Source organism: Bombus fervidus, chromosome 5 (assembly GCF_041682495.2).
Source record: "Bombus fervidus isolate BK054 chromosome 5, iyBomFerv1, whole genome shotgun sequence".
NCBI lineage: Eukaryota > Metazoa > Arthropoda > Insecta > Hymenoptera > Apidae > Bombus > Bombus fervidus.
The window spans coordinates 438,405-454,477 of NC_091521.1; the positions used below are offsets into that span (position 1 = coordinate 438,405).

The following is a 16,073-nucleotide window of genomic DNA, read 5'->3' on the forward strand; positions in this document are numbered from 1 at the left end:
TATATGTATTATGTGTATTCATGATGTCAAACGAATGTTTGGTCAGAGCCTCGTGTGTATACAATTATATCGTTTATGATTTATAAAACTGTGATTTTTTATGAAGAAGACATTAATTTCAAATCAATACAATCGAGAGTAACACATAAACTTGTATATAATAAATGAATCATATTTCTTTCATGAATCATATTATTATTGTGTAACGGTTGTTCAAAGCATGATTAAATTATTCTCGTAAATGCAACTTACAACTTGCTGTAATAAACTTTAAACGAATTATGAAAATACTGAGAAATTAATTATTCGTATTACGAAAGATTAATAACTTGAGAAAGATATGCATATGTGTTAATGGATATGTTTGTTCTCTGAAGTAACGTGTAGGTTAGCTTTTGCAGTTTTTCAAGAAATTTCTAATTTCAACGAACATTCCAAGAATATGGATGTAGAAAAAGTTGCTGTATTTGCCAGTGTAGGATTTGCAATAGCCATTGCAGTATTTGTTATATGGGGTCCATCTCCTAAACCTCGAAAAAAAGGTATAGTGTGAAATATATTTAATTTCTTACAATTGTCCAGGAAAAAGATATTATATATTATAATTTATGTATCCTTTTAGGAACAGTTATTGGAATCAATAATTTAGGATACACTTGCTTTTTGAATTCTCTTTTGCAAGCTTTGGCAGCTTGTCCAATTTTTATTGGATGGTTAAAGAAACAATATGAAGCAAATGGGAAAGTTAATTTCATTTCGACTTCATTATCTGTTTTTGAAAGTATGTTGCTAATTTTAACAAAATGTTCTTAATTTTATTAATTCTTTACTATAAAAATGATGACTGATATTTTATTAAAAAATAAATTATAGTAAGGATTTTTAATTCATTAAATTTAATTTACTAAATTTAAAGATTTATTAATTCAAATACTATGAATAATATATATATTATTATGGAATGTATAATATCATAAACTTTTTTGGATTAGAAATCAATGGATATACGGAAGATTTATATGGTGATGTAACACCAATTGAAATAATTTCTTCACTTGGTAGTCAATGGAAATTTGCACCTGGTCATCAGGATGTACATGAGCTATTTCATGTAGTTCTCAGTGCGTTACAAGCAGAAATTCAACATGGAAATAGGGTATGCTTACAAACTAAAAGTTATCAAACTAAAGTTATATTGAATTGTTAAAAATACATTATTGTTTGGTATACCACATAATATATTAAGTAGTTTGAGAAAACTTTCAAATTTATATGACATATTTTTAAATCTTTAAAGTAAAAAGACTAAATAACAAGTTAAATATATCTACAACAAATGATTTCAGAAAGGTTGTTTGTCTGATGCTTTACCACAAAGTACAATAATGATAACAGATACAAAGAAATTGGGCGATCCTTTATCATTTAGAAGTGTATCTTGTAATGATATTGTATCAGCTAACAAAAGTCCTAACATTCCAAATGGTTTTGATAGAAATTGCAACAGTCATGTAATATCTTCGACGACGTCCATATCAAGTATTCCTATGGCATATAATAAGCCAGGTATAATCCTTGCTAGGTCTTCAGAACTACTTTCAGAGAATATTGGAGTTGAGGAAAATAAAGAATCTTTTAAACCGTGGAACTCCTTATGTGCTATATCATTTTCTATTGCTCCACCAATATCGATAGTAGTACATCCATTTTCTGGCTTATTAACTAGTCAATTGCAATGCAGTTGCTGTAAATGGAAGGTTAGTCTTTTATTTTAATTAGAATTTTACTTTACTTTAGTACAACATATTTAATTATAAAAAAACAAATAAGAATATCTTTTGTAGTCTGCAGTACATTATGACAAACTTGAAACAGTTTCTTTACCTTTGCCTCCTTTGGGTCCACATATTAAATCATATCACACATTGGAAGAATTATTAACGCGTTTTGTAACCAGTGAAATTGTCCAAGACGTTTCATGTGACGGATGCGGAATGCGTTGTTTAGCTACTAAAACCTTAACTCTAGGCAAACTCCCTAAATGTTTATGTTTACATATATCAAGAACCACATGGAGCTCTTCAGGAATACCGATTAAGAGAGATGATCCAGTAAAATTTCCTGAAGTACTAACTTTAGATCCTTATACTTTTATAGAAACAAAAAAGCGAAACGCACGGGTATGATATACAATATAATGTATCAAATATATATGTTTGCTAGTCACAAATTTAATATGAAATATGAATTGATAGGGTGATCCTGAAGCAACAATGTTACTTACTAATCGAACAACACTACAAGATAAACATAAGTATCAATTGCGTGCGATTGTAGAACATCGCGGACCTGTTGATTCTGGGCATTTTGTTTGTTATAGACGAGGAAATAAAGCCAATCAGTGGTTGTATACTTCGGATAATGTAGTTGAGAGCATATCCTTGATTGAAGTTTTATGTGCCACACCATATCTTCTCTTTTACGAGCGTATTAATAGCATATAAGAATAGTTAGTAATCAATTTTAGTAACCGCAAGAAATTTAGGAATGATGACTCAGTATATTGAAATGATATAATAATTATAATGGAATTTAAGAGACTGAATGTGTTTAATAGTAGCTTTTATGTTCCTATTGCAAAACAGTTTAAATTACTTCAAATTATTCGTTAAACAAAGAGAACAAATATTTATATTTATGTGAATTTTTTATTTAGTAGATTTCACGTTTTCTGTATCACTTTATTTTCATACAATGGTACATAAAAAACAAAAAAATATTTTTTGCTTATGATTTTCTGATTGAATGAAATAGTGCAAAATTTTAAACAAATTTTTAAAAATTATACCTACTTAATAATTTATGTACAACAAAACAAAATAGTCGACATTTAAGGGTAGCATCATAGGATATTGTGTATGTAGAATACTATAATTATAGTTTATAGAGGATTGCATTACTTGCTTGATAGATTGCATTGTAATAGTGAAACAAAATCAAACTGTGCCAAATTAATCAATCGTTTTTATATATGAACTTATACTATTATTTTCTACATCTGGAGTTTGAAAGTTTAATTCTGGATATGTACTTTAAATGAAATACATTTTCGTGCAATGAAAAAGTAATAAGTTGAGATTTTCAATAACTTGAACAGTGATAAGTTTCATACCCTTGTATCATTTAACTCAATCCTTTGTATTATACCTAACTCTAATCTACTGTTAAATAAAAGTACAATTATGTTTTTATACTAATTAAATTGCAATGTTACGTTAACGCTTGTTTATTAATAAGATTCTTTATTTCTCCATCTGAAGCACAAATGTTTTGGAGAACCCACTCTGGAACAGGCGTACAACTGCCCATAAGTCAAGCATGCAGGTTTTAAATTAATACCTGTGCCTTATAGCCATTCTGAATCCAGAAGATTAAATAAAAAAATTACAATAATATCCATCACAGTGGCTGATTATATTTATTTTATTTTAAATTTATTTTAAAATATAAACTTTTATTATATGGTTGAAGATAAGGCAATAGAAGATACTAAATCTTAAATATTCAGATTTCAATTTCATAAGAAAATAGAAAAAATAATCTTGCAAAATTGAAGTTCAAATAGCTTTCAATCCAATCGTTTTCTCACCCAATAACTTAATATTTTTGTCTAGAGATTTAGAAACGCATTGATCGATGTATAAATAAAAATATGTAGTTCAATTTTTAAAATTGCAGATAATTCTGAAATTTTTCAAATGCCCTTACATCCAGAGCAACTACTGTACCATGTAGTGCACTATTACTATTTTAAAAATATTTTAACTTTGCCTAATAAAATTTTCATTTAGAAAAATTCTATACATATATGTATGTAAATAATTATATGGTACTTTGTACAATAAGTATATACATGAATTTTCGATTCGCTACAATAGGAATAAAGATGAAATGTTAAAAAGTTGAGTGGAGTTAAATAAGTATAAAGAGAATCGATCTGTTATGTATTGCTAAAGTATGGCGTTATGACATATTGACATAACGGCATGCAGCATGGGCACGGTTTCGGTCGTAGATACAGGTGTGCAAACTTTCCTGGTAGGGTAAGACTCTTTGTGACCTGGTAATGTTGGTCGATTTGTCCGCAGCAAGGCGCTTCAATCGAGAAGTTTGAATCTGTTGTGTAACGCCATTATGTAAATATAGCCTGGGTCTAGTTCTCTCTGTCTGTTCCTTTCTCTTCTTAATGCATGTATAACTGTTACACTGAGACAAATTGAAAAAGACTTTATATGCCAGCGCCGTCGATGTATTACGAAAAAATAGCGCGAAGTTAAAAAAGTTATATGTATATAGACTAAAATAATAGTGTTAGTGAAATAAATATACAAGTTTAATATGAAAAAATATGAATATATGAAATAATAATTAATGAAGTTCACAAAAAGGCAAGGTGAATTTAAAATATTTGCAAACATTTTTGTCATTTGTTTTATTCTTATGGATAAAGAAGATATAGGTATGTGTTTCTTACGTTTCAAGAGAAGCATTAAATTAAATTAAATTCAGTCATCTATTATTAAAATAGATTTATTAGTTTTTTTTATAATTCATAATATATTACTATATGAAGAATAGAAATATGTAGAATAGAATTGATATATTTTACGTACAATTGAACAAAATCAATACAATGTTATTCTAATATATGAAGTACAATGTAGAATTAAATATAGCAATATAAAAATATTTTATGTACAATGAAACAGAATTAATACATCACTGATGTGAGCAATTAATTTACATGTAGTTCGCAGGCAAATTAAGAAAATAGTAATGTTTATAAATAATAAATAAATAATAATATATATGTAATGAAATAATAAAATTTATATATACATAGCTAATCTTAATTTTGATACAATTTTATTTGCATTCTTCTCTTAGGAATCCACGTAGTTCTAAGTCAGCTGTAGTTACTATTGTTTCTATTTCTCTACATGCAGTTGAATAATTGTAATGAAGCATATTCATGCATGGAAAGATAATAGCATGCAAAATTGGGTAAAAGTTTTTCTTGTCTTAGGTCTTTCACTATATCCTTTAAAAACTCTACTTTCTTTCAAGCATCCAACTCATTGTTTTAATGTCTTATTTTCTTTTGTGTTGAGAGTAGTTTTCTTTTGAGATTGACTAAACTCTTTTTTGTATATTGTGGAGTTATGGGCATAGAAAATTATCTCATACACAGTTTTGGATTATTACTTCTTTCTTGGATTTGTACTCTTTGGTATATTATATGGGAACCAATACTTATCAACTGCAATAAGAAATAATGTTCAGTATTATATATAAAGATTTTAATCCTTAAACATTAACATTTTATATTACATAGTCATGCTTAGTTAGATTATTCATTAATATCTCCCATAAAACTCTGTTTATCACAATAGTATATTCAGATAGAAAGATATATCCATAGGATTGTGTAAAAGTAAAGTAAATAGTATATTTGAAACTTCTTTCAACTTATGTATTTCCTTGATATTTATAGGGGAGTCATTGCATTTTATAGCAAAATATTCAGGTTAGGGAATTTTTCCTATTGTTGAAGATGACGCAGAAACATGTTCATTATTATCTGAAAACAATCACGTTTCATATTATTGCAGTACACTATAAAATTGTTTTTAGGGAAATGAACAGAACATATAAAACTGCTATTGCTCAGTTTCTATCCTTCCAGACCTATTAGTTTGATTTATAATGGTAATCACGATGCTTTATCTCGTGGAAATTTAGACATAATTATATGCAAATTAAAACAAAAAATATCAAGGCTATTGTAAGTTGAATAAAGGTTGTGTACCTGTTCAATGTCGCATTTGTTTAATTGTTGCTCAGATTATCGTAAATTACATATTTAGCTCTAGTTAGAACTAAACAGTAAACTTTACTTGTATAAAACATTCGTACAATAATATATTACAATAATAGTGAGAATTGATATTAGTGGGAAAGGGGAATAAAATACACCGGTTAACCTATGGTGGCGCTATGTACCAAAGTCCAATATAGCCGTGATCAACTCGACATCATGCTCGTACGAGATCGCGTATTCATAGAATATATATTAGTGCGTGCGAGTCACTTGCTTTTGGCTCTTGCTAGTTCAAGTTTATCACTTTTGGCCTACAGTGTTTGGTATGATTGAAGAGTAAATGGAGTGTAGTGGTAATTGTTATGTTTTTATTAAAATGCAAGATGTTAATATTCTAAAATAATGTTGATATAAACTTTGTTATGGTGTTAGTATATAATGCTATATTAGTATACGTTGTAACAGTATGTATACATGTCTCTGTATGTGGAATAAATTTGACCGAGTATAAATTTATAGGTTATACTTGCATCTGCAACCTTTTGTAAATATCCGATTTTTTGAAATTTATTACTTCATATTTTATTTCCTGTAATGTAAATGCAAAGATGTCTCATTTTGTAAGCACCAAAGACGAAATTGTGAGTATAACTGAATAATAATATTATAAACTTTTACAGTTTAGTAATATTATATTTTGATCTTTTGGCAGGTACAAAATATGGAGGATATCGCTTCTGATTTTGCTTGTCTTAAAGTATCTGCTTTGCAAAAAGCTTCTCGTATATCAGGTGAAGTGGATAAAATTACAATTGGTCTCGGTTCAACAATGAATGAAGTGGAAAGTGAAAGATCAGAAAATGTAGAAAATGAATGGAATTCTTGTAATATTACAGTTCCACAAAAATCTGTCTGCTCACAGCATAAAATTTATATGCAAAGTGGCATTACCTTCTCAGTTAAAAAAATTCTCTTAGAAAGCGAATATCAAAGAAAAGAAGAAGTTCAGGTAATACAGATATATTTTTATTTTATTTTCAAATAAATATAACTTCTGTATAATATAATTTGCATGCAACATGTAGCTTAATCAATAGATATTATTTTGTTTCATTTAATTATTTAGAAGTTCGTTTCTCTCATCGATTTTGATGATTTTTGAATATGTTGTCAGGGGCATGACTGTGACCAACTTTTTCCTATGTATATAACCACCGCTTGACCCTAGTTTCTAACCTACATATTTGCAAAAAAAAACTGTTGGTATCACTATAATGAATTCTGCCTATAACTGTGTATCCATAGCAATGTATGCGTTAGTTTAGTTGCCGGTCGCCTTATGGCAGCGGCCGGATACAACTTAATTTAGACCTATATCTTACCTTTTGTTTATAATATACAGGGTGTTTTATGTAAGTGGAAACGCTAGAATATATCACGAGAGATTAAAGATATAACAAAAGTTATTTGGTTCAAATGGATATCATATCTCTTTGCGGATGGAACAGTCCTAAGTCAACCGTACCGTGGGACCAAGTTGCTGCCGCGATAGTCATCTAAAATTGCCAGGACACATTCCTGCTTTGACGTGATTTTCGTTCATAGCACTCCAAGATGTCAAATTCTAGACATATGTACGTACACAGATTCTCCACATGATAAATAAAATGACACACATATGAGTCTTTTATATATACGCATATATGAGATATATGAGTTTCTCGACCATAGCGACGCGTTTACGTATGACCCATATATGAATCTTTTGACTCTATCAGTTGTTTTCGTCAAATTCATATATGAGTTCCTCGGCCAAATTGATGGTTTACGCAGAACGCGTATATGTGGTGGTAGTCCGCAGAGGGATATGGTGCAAATTATATTTTGGCAGGTTGTGGGGGAGATTTTATGGTCAACTTCATTTTTGTAGGTAGAGCCATATATCTTTTAATGTATTAATCCATCGTCGCATTTTTTGTAAAAAAGTATTAACCTATTAATGAAGAATTATTAGTTTAGCAGATATTTTAACATATGAAAGACAAAGGAAGACGCAAAGCAGTATTCTTATGTTTACATTGTCTTTGTCTTTCATATGGTAAATTGATTCATTTTATCGTTATATATTATATGTTAAATTACATACGTTAACTTTTGTTGAAATATTTCCTTTTTTGATAACTTTAATCCCTCATGAGATATTCTATTGTTTTCAGTCAAACGAAACACTATATATATATAAACTCTATATATATAAACGAGGGTTGGGCGAGCATGGGTATATTGCATGGTTCCTTTAAATGGAAGCTCATCTGCATATGTGAGGTTGCAAGAAATATCTGTTATAACTCAATTACAAGTAAATAGCATCAATGTATTGGTTTTGAGTTACATTTTCTAACCCGTTGACTGGCAATCCTTGTATAAAGTAGTAATAAATTACCTAAAAGATAATAACAGAGAATTATGCTCAAGTAAAATTTTTGAAGACATTTCTTACAGCCTCACATATGCAATTGTAAACAAGGTTTTCATAAAAGCTGTTTATTTAGATTTGTAAAGTATAGTACAAAGATAATGAGATCCATGTAATAACTGATGAATATAAACAGATTGTCAAATGGCGAACGTGTCAACTACGCTTGTGACTATGTCACAGATACAAATATATATGCAGGATTCATTGTCTTTTTGTTTTTTGCGAATATCTCAGAAACTAAGTCAGAGCAGTGATTACATGTATAAGAAAAAGTTGTTCAGAATCATGCCTCCAACAACATATTCAAAAATCATTGAAATCAGTGAACAGAGCAAACTTCTAAATAATTACCTTTGTTTCCTATGGAATTTTTGAAAAGCAACATTTTGTAAGTGAATATTATGGACAATTATGTGTGCAATCATCCTTTTTCAACTGTGCGATAATTATACAAAATATACTTAATGAAAATGTTGTGCTATGGAAACAAAAAATATATGGGATGTATATAACAGATGAGGACAAACTTTAGAAGCATATAGTACTCATCAAAACAAGCAAAACGGTTTTAATAAACATGAATTCAAAAATCATCAATTTCTGAGTTACAAAGTGGTTTTTTCAATAAGACATTATCTTTACAGCATATGTTTAATATGCCTCATGTTCAGTTTAATATACACCCAGGCATGTTTTCTCATTGAAGCATATCACACATTGAGAGATCTCTGGCATTTTATTTATCTCTTAGCAGCAGTTTTCAATTTGTTGTATCAACTCATTTAACAAAGCAACTGGTTTACTATACACTATACTTTTATACACTTGTATAAGTGTATAAATATCTTGCAACTCCGAAGCTAATTGTTTTTGAACTCATGTTTATTAAGATCAGTTTTGATGAATACTACATATTTTCAAAGTTTGTGCACAACTTTTATATACACATCTTTAGTAGTTAAAATGATGATGTTTGGTGAAAATTGAAAACTTTTGCTAGGCAAATAAAATATTTAAAAATTAATCTATGAAAAGATATATATGTATAAAGCAGTAATATAAATTATTCTATAAATAACAAACGTATAAAATCATAAAAAATGTGATTTTTCTTTAGAAAGAAATTGCACGTCATTCGCAACATATGAAAGAAAATGGGAAAGTTATAAAGAAACGTATGGCAATGTCACGTTCACATATGGCTAAAGAACGTGAACGTAAAATTAAGGAGAACTATGCATATATACTAGCAGAAGAAAGAAAGGCAGAACAGGAAGAAATACGTAAAAGACATGAACGACAGAAAGAAGTTGAAGAATACAGAAAAGAAATGAAAGAGAAAGAAGAATTGATCAAAGAAATAATGATTTTAAAAAATATATATGACCAAAAAGTTAATGATTTTAAGAAATATGCATTGGAATATCATGATATCATAGCACTTTCTAAAAATTATGAAGGCAAACGTTCTATTTTCATGATGTTATCTTCTCAAGATGCAATCAACTTCCAAGTGGGGTTTATAAATGAACAAGCTAAGGTAAAAAGTAAAACAATAAAACTTTATTAAATATAGTATACGAAAGATACAAAAATACATATATGTATATGTATTTTATCCATAGATAGGTGAAATAACACCCGCCGATTTGAATATTATGGTAAAACTGGTTCAACAAATTGATGAAATGATAAGTATATTTAAATCAGAAATAGGTAAGTTTTGTACTGTATATTATGTCTTTTCTTGTTAGATTTTGTACAAACACACAGTTCTTTATTGTTTTATATTATGTGTTTTATATATTGTTTTTTATATAGATAAAACAAATGTTCGGTGTGAGGTAAATTCAACTGGAGCAGAAAATACAATACATTCTCATACGACACAATTGTCAGATTCACAACAGGCATTTAGCAACAGTCAAACAGTTCACGAGCCAATTATTTCAGAACAAGAAAGTACTGATAACGAAGTACAAAAATATGAAGACGAAGAAAAAAGGGGAAATGTGCAAACAGAGAACATGATTTCTACAAATATTTCACAAGAAACATCTCTAATTGTTAATGTAGAACGAAATGTATCAACGACCGAATCAGATAAAGGTAAAATAAGTTTGTGCCATAATTGTAATTTATGTTCTTAATAAATTAGTGATAAATACATACCATTTTATTTACAGATCATTTGTATAAATATGTCGATAAAGAATTGTTAGAAATATATGTGAATAATAAAAAATTTTTAGAAAATTATGTAAAAATATTTGATGAGATTTTACAATCTCCAAGTATGAAAAAATTTAGATTTGAATGTCAAAAAGCAATAAATATACCTGTAAATGCAATATCTGGTATTAATCAACAACATCTGACAGATAAATATGAAAGATTACATATTCTGCTTATAGGGAAATCTTGGCCAAATGTTAATGAACATCCATATGGGGCAGATTTTTGTAAAAACGTTCTAGCTAAAAAATTAGTTGTATGTAATTTCATATAAATCTTATATTTGTATCAAGTATTTTAAATTATAACAGATTTCATATATGATCCATTTTAATAGAATCAAGGTGAGACGCTTGTTTCAAGTAAACCAAAGATGGCATTTCCTATCGCTGCTATAATCGTAGCTCTTTGGAGTGATCATTCCGATTTCGGAGATTTGCTTTTATCACATTTTTACAATGTTTGTCCATTTACGGTTCCTATCTTTATGCCAAGAATGGTAGGACAATCGGATGATGATTATTATAAATTAATGGGTTATAAATATGCTGAAGATGGCACAGTTGAAAAGCATGATAAATTTTTGAAAAGAATGTCTGGTTTAATGAGACTGTATGCTTCTATTACTATCACGACTCAAAGGAAAGGAATTGCTAAAACTAATCCACATGGACTCCAAAATGCATGGCGATGGCTGGCTGCTATTTTAAATTTTGGTAATATAGATATCTAGAAAGTTACAGAAAATTGTATTGGAATTTCAGTAATATTTTGTAATTTTGTTTCAGAACCGCGAAAGGAAATATCAGATCTTTGTGCAACTTTCTTATTGGATATGCTTGAAGTTGCTGGAAATACATTATGGATTGCTTATCCAAAACAATTCTATAAGTTGTTAATTTTATTGTTGGAAGAATATTATCCACGCATGAAAAATGTAGGATCTATCGGCAGTGGTCCATTGGTACGACTTGAAGAATTTTTGAGAAATAGCTTAGCAAAAGGTTCTATATCCCCTCCTGATGGTCAACTACCTCCAAATTTTTGGTGATGATAATACCGCCGAATCAATTTCTTTAATTTCTAATTATAAATTTCTGACTGTTATCGATACTCGTAAAACATTATTGAATATTGCAAGAATTTGCTCGTGCGAAAATATTTTAAAGTAATTTTTACATATGAAAAATCATTATTTGAATGTCATTTATTAAACTTTCAATGTGTGAGGAAAGAATGCAAAAGATGTAAAAATAATAAGTGATGTATGTATAATTATGCGTATGCCTATAAATAATACGAATAACATAATTTTAGTAGTATGGTACACTTGTAATTACAGGTTTTACACTGTCGAGGTTGTATAATTTTTCAAAATTTGTAGCAAATCTAGTAATCCCAAAAGGAGCGAATCTATCTATCCATTCTCTGTCTTGATTTATATTTAGTAAGTAAGTTGTAATTTTTCTTTTGAGGACGTCTACAAATATAATGAAAAGTAAAAATCATAATTTATTGCATAAAAGAATTATAGCATGAATGAAATACGTCCTATACATTTTTACGCCTAAAACTTTTGTACCTGAAAGTGTTTTCTTTATCATGATGCGATAAGGTGGTAAAGGTCCTAAACTTGTTAAAATATGAAGCGAATTGATTCCTGGTAATGTGTTTTTGTGGCACTTAATAACAGGAGATTCTAAAATTCCAACTTCTGCTTGTTTTCCTGCAACCATTTGTAAAGCAGCAATCTGTGTATCAGCATCTGAAAATTGAATTTATAATTCATTTATTAATTTTTAAAATATACTGAAAATAAAAACCATGCTCTTAATGTAATATACGAACCAAGCGTGTTGCCGAAAAAAGCTGGGCTTTCACCTTTCGTGTATAAGTAATTAAATAACAATGCTGCTACTCCACTATTTTTCTTTCGATCTGGGAGAGAACATCTATGACCGCGAAGATCTGTAATATCCTATAAAAACCTTTCTCAAATCAATATACTTGTACTTTTATTTAGTTGTAACTACAATTATATATTTGAATTTGATATTTACTTGTACGTGTAGCGCGCGGTCTGTAGCTACAACAACATCAGCATAAATGCATGATGAATTGTCTTTATTAAGATGATGTTCGAAACAGAAACTCACAGGTAGAAGTTCACCATCTTCCCAGTCTGCACTTGCTGATAAGATAGCTGAAAAATATGAATTTACTCTATTATTTGATTACAACTTAACAGTTTTCACATACATTACATACGTATTTATGTAGGTAGAATGATAGGAAAGAAAAGAATTAACGGAAAGGTCGTTATACACTATTACATATAAAAATTAGATTGAGATAATAATAATAACATACCAATATCCACAACTTCTTTTGCAACTGGTCTGTCACTTCTGGGTTCATACAACAGTACTACAGGTTTTTCGGTAGCAACTTCGATTGCTTCTACAAGCACTTCGAATAAGCTAATTGGTAGCGAAGGTACAAGATGCGTTGTTAAAACAAGTGAACGTTCACTCAATAGCGGACTAGAAAGGGGAGGACATTTTCGAGGAACAGCAACATTCGAGGGTTTTTGAAATTCCTGAAAATACGTTAACAGTATTTGATTACTTAAATGACTTAGTACGTATAAGATTCGTATATTATAAAAATATTACGAAAATGTTGGCAAATATGATAAATACAAATCTATATAAAGGCTTAAATTTAGATTGTCTTTTACCATTCAAAAGAAAATGTCGCAATTATTAGTAAAATGATAAGTAATTATCATGATGCATTATGTATGATTGAAACTTACAAATTTATCAGCAATGGGAATGATTTTGTATTCTGGAACATTGGTTTGATGTAAAGTAATATCGCTAAAACTTTTTGACTCTTTGTCTTCTGTTTTAAGTTTTTCCACTCTGAATTCAATATTTTTTGATTCTGCGATTGAAGGCTTCATTTGCTGGTATTCTGATTTTGAAACTTTTGAACTTTCAATTTCTATTTGCGTTTTTTCTTGTTTTTCACTTTCTTTCAACTTTTTTTGTTTTGCTTTGATTTCGTAACTGTCATTCGTAATTTGACAATTTTCAAGAGAAAAGACTGCGGTATTTATTGATTTTTTCATGATTATCGAAGTATCTTTCGATTCCAAATGAACTTCACTCTGAACTAAGTTATCCTTCGATGCTTTTGTCATAGAAAACATTTTGTCGTATGATTTTGTATTTTAATCTGGCAACAGGAAATTTTTAAAAACGATTAATTCTACAAAATACAAAATAAACAAAAATATTATGAATTAAGAAATAAAGTAAAATAAAGTACAGAAATGACAAAATAGTGAGAATTTAGCGTAGCTCACAGCAACGTTGACTTCGATGAAACTTTCAGCATATACATAATTGAGCTTAATTTACAAAATGTATTTTTAAAATTTTTATTACAGGATCAGGTAAAAAAGTTGTAAAAGGCGATTTTTATTATTTTCTTATTTTCTTATTTTATTATTTTAACCAATTATAATTTTTAAAAAATTTTTTTATATGTCATTTAATAAACTAATTCATCTAATTTCTAAAAAACTCAAATCGTCTAACCCAATTTTAAAAAAGTTATTCTGTTTTAAAGAACAGATGATCTTCAGTGTGACCGATTCATGTATATTTTATGATAACGCATAATTTAAAAAAGAAGTATATTGTTAGCAATATGAATCAAATATAAAACAAAGTTAGAAAAACATAGTGGATTTTATAAATATAATAAACATAAAAATAAATCGTGATAAATAAATATGTATTAATGCTCCTTTAATAACGATCACGTAGGGGAAAATTTATAAAATATGTACATAAATTTGATAAGGTTCCTGAAGAAAAATTGTCAACAAATTATTAATATATGCCATATAAAATAATGTTTACAATTAAGAAGTTCATTTTTCGTTTTACTGTACTGTAATTAACTTGTACGGTTTCGAATTGAAACATGTTTCGATTACATGGAATCTTATCGGTATTAATTTCTTTTCTTAATTAGTGATACAAAATAAGGCGGTGAAATTCCATGGTAATTATTTTTATATATTTCATCAGAAGAATACATTTGTATATTTCACTTGTAAACAATAATTATAATGATATTAGATTTGTAAATAGTGTACACATGAAGCTTTTCTGAATTACCATAAATATTTCTTCGGTAATTTTAAACGAGAACTGAAACGAAATAGGAAAAATAAAATAATCCAATTATAAAATACATATATATAATATATAATATAATTAATTAATTATATGTATACATATAATAATTTATAACGAAAGAAGTTTAAAAAAATTTCGGATAATAAAATTTGTATTTTTACATAGAGTATCATCTCCTGCTTACTTATATTGTACGTATAATACAACACATAATATATTGAAACAGTTTGTCAATATTGTATCTGATATTTTCATACATCTCAAAATTATAAGTGGTGAACCATATACAGTGATGAACAGAAGTATTAGTACAGACGTGAGATAAAACTCTATGTAAATCTCTAAAGCATAATTTTTATCAAATTCTTTTGAAAAATATAATTTTTGGTCTAAAGTTTAAATATATATATATGTATTACACCTTATTATTGTTAAGCAACTGTATGATAGAAATAAATAACGTCTGTTGTTACAGAAAATTAGTTACTTTTAAGGTTTCAATTACTGTAAAATCGGCACAAAAATTGATTCTAGGATCGTTTTGAAAGTAATTTCGTGGAAAATGAAACGTTATACGAATAAACTTCAGTCTACATTAATATCTTTTATTTTCTTTTATATAGAATTACTGTCTCTCCGATTGTACCATAAAAATACACATCGATGGTCATGCGCATATTAATCTTGACAAAGTTCAATAATTCGATTCAATATAGTAGGTACTGATCAAAATTTTTTGTATTTCGATAGAAATTTACTTATACGGTATATAAATATATATATATATATATATATGTACTAAATGAAACTTACTCTTATTTGCGCTACTATTAAATCAGTTAAATGGAATTCACTGTATTGAGAGAATAGTTCAAGACGAAAACTGTGAAATGTTCGAAGGCAGAATAATGAGAATGTTACTTACATACTTGGAATGGTTTATGTTTATGCGACGAGTGTTCGGGGGACGTCATGCATTCGTGGATAATCTTCAGTCGATTGCCGCGTGATGGCTGCGTGTTCCAAAGAAATGATACCATTTTAGTGCAGGTTCCAGCGATACCGATGGGAGAATAAAGATATTGCACGGTTCCGCACTTTGCGAATTTCTGCTGCAAACTTTTCGTCCATGTTATATCACAAACGATCTATGGTTGTATTAGATATAATAATTCACGATAAAAACCAATCAGTATGTTTTCTCAAATTTAATTCAATGTTTAACTTTCTTTAAACTATAATTTTTTAATTTAAAACAAAT

At 28.5% G+C, this 16,073-nt stretch overlaps 3 protein-coding genes and 1 long non-coding RNA gene across 5 annotated transcripts; 2 read left to right on the forward strand and 2 right to left on the reverse strand.

The window, feature by feature from the left end:
- The first annotated feature begins 10 nt into the window (after positions 1–10).
- Usp30 (ubiquitin specific protease 30) lies at positions 11–3,279 on the forward strand. The gene is made up of 6 exons (XM_072004480.1): positions 11–542; positions 623–781; positions 993–1,156; positions 1,347–1,757; positions 1,845–2,180; positions 2,256–3,279. Exons 1-6 carry the CDS (start codon positions 443–445, stop codon positions 2,502–2,504), a joined length of 1,419 nt encoding a protein of 472 aa, XP_071860581.1. The 5' UTR covers positions 11–442; the 3' UTR covers positions 2,505–3,279.
- A 1,589-nt stretch (positions 3,280–4,868) lies between these two features.
- Positions 4,869–6,038, reverse strand: LOC139987797 (uncharacterized). Its single transcript, XR_011799937.1, has 2 exons — positions 5,392–6,038; positions 4,869–5,320 (listed from the first exon to the last, which is right to left on the reverse strand). It is a non-coding gene; the product is annotated as an uncharacterized lncRNA (long non-coding RNA).
- A 121-nt stretch (positions 6,039–6,159) lies between these two features.
- On the forward strand, positions 6,160–12,106 carry Gle1 (Gle1 RNA export mediator). 2 transcript variants are annotated; one of them, XM_072004457.1, is made up of 9 exons: positions 6,160–6,308; positions 6,401–6,522; positions 6,594–6,890; positions 9,478–9,900; positions 9,986–10,076; positions 10,182–10,469; positions 10,547–10,851; positions 10,933–11,311; positions 11,384–12,106. In XM_072004457.1, the coding sequence occupies exons 2-9, from the start codon at positions 6,490–6,492 to the stop codon at positions 11,644–11,646; spliced, it is 2,079 nt and encodes a 692-aa protein (XP_071860558.1). In that variant the 5' UTR covers positions 6,160–6,308; positions 6,401–6,489; the 3' UTR covers positions 11,647–12,106. The 2 variants fall into 2 exon arrangements, with proteins under 2 accessions (XP_071860558.1, XP_071860559.1); XM_072004458.1 differs by having other exon boundaries at positions 6,217–6,234.
- LOC139987793 (uncharacterized) lies at positions 11,844–15,787 on the reverse strand. Its single transcript, XM_072004486.1, has 7 exons — positions 15,626–15,787; positions 13,414–13,838; positions 12,966–13,194; positions 12,656–12,798; positions 12,444–12,573; positions 12,178–12,360; positions 11,844–12,075 (listed from the first exon to the last, which is right to left on the reverse strand). Exons 2-7 carry the CDS (start codon positions 13,810–13,812, stop codon positions 11,909–11,911), a joined length of 1,251 nt encoding a protein of 416 aa, XP_071860587.1. The 5' UTR covers positions 13,813–13,838; positions 15,626–15,787; the 3' UTR covers positions 11,844–11,908.
- Positions 15,788–16,073: the final 286 nt, after the last annotated feature.

Coding starts and splice junctions, on each gene's coding strand:
- Usp30 (XM_072004480.1), top strand. CDS start 443: ATGGATGTAGAAAAAGTTGCTGTATTTGCCAGTGTAGGATTTGCAATA. Junction 782..992: donor TTCATTATCTGTTTTTGAAA/GTATGTTGCTAA, acceptor TTTTTGGATTAG/AAATCAATGGATATACGGAA. Junction 1,157..1,346: donor AAATTCAACATGGAAATAGG/GTATGCTTACAA, acceptor AAATGATTTCAG/AAAGGTTGTTTGTCTGATGC.
- Gle1 (XM_072004457.1), top strand. CDS start 6,490: ATGTCTCATTTTGTAAGCACCAAAGACGAAATT. Junction 6,891..9,477: donor AAAGAAAAGAAGAAGTTCAG/GTAATACAGATA, acceptor ATTTTTCTTTAG/AAAGAAATTGCACGTCATTC. Junction 10,852..10,932: donor TTCTAGCTAAAAAATTAGTT/GTATGTAATTTC, acceptor CCATTTTAATAG/AATCAAGGTGAGACGCTTGT.
- LOC139987793 (XM_072004486.1), bottom strand. CDS start 13,812: ATGTTTTCTATGACAAAAGCATCGAAGGATAACTTAGTTCAGAGTGAA. Junction 12,799..12,965: donor AAAAGAAGTTGTGGATATTG/GTATGTTATTAT, acceptor CATATTTTTCAG/CTATCTTATCAGCAAGTGCA. Junction 12,574..12,655: donor ACCGCGCGCTACACGTACAA/GTAAATATCAAA, acceptor AGGTTTTTATAG/GATATTACAGATCTTCGCGG.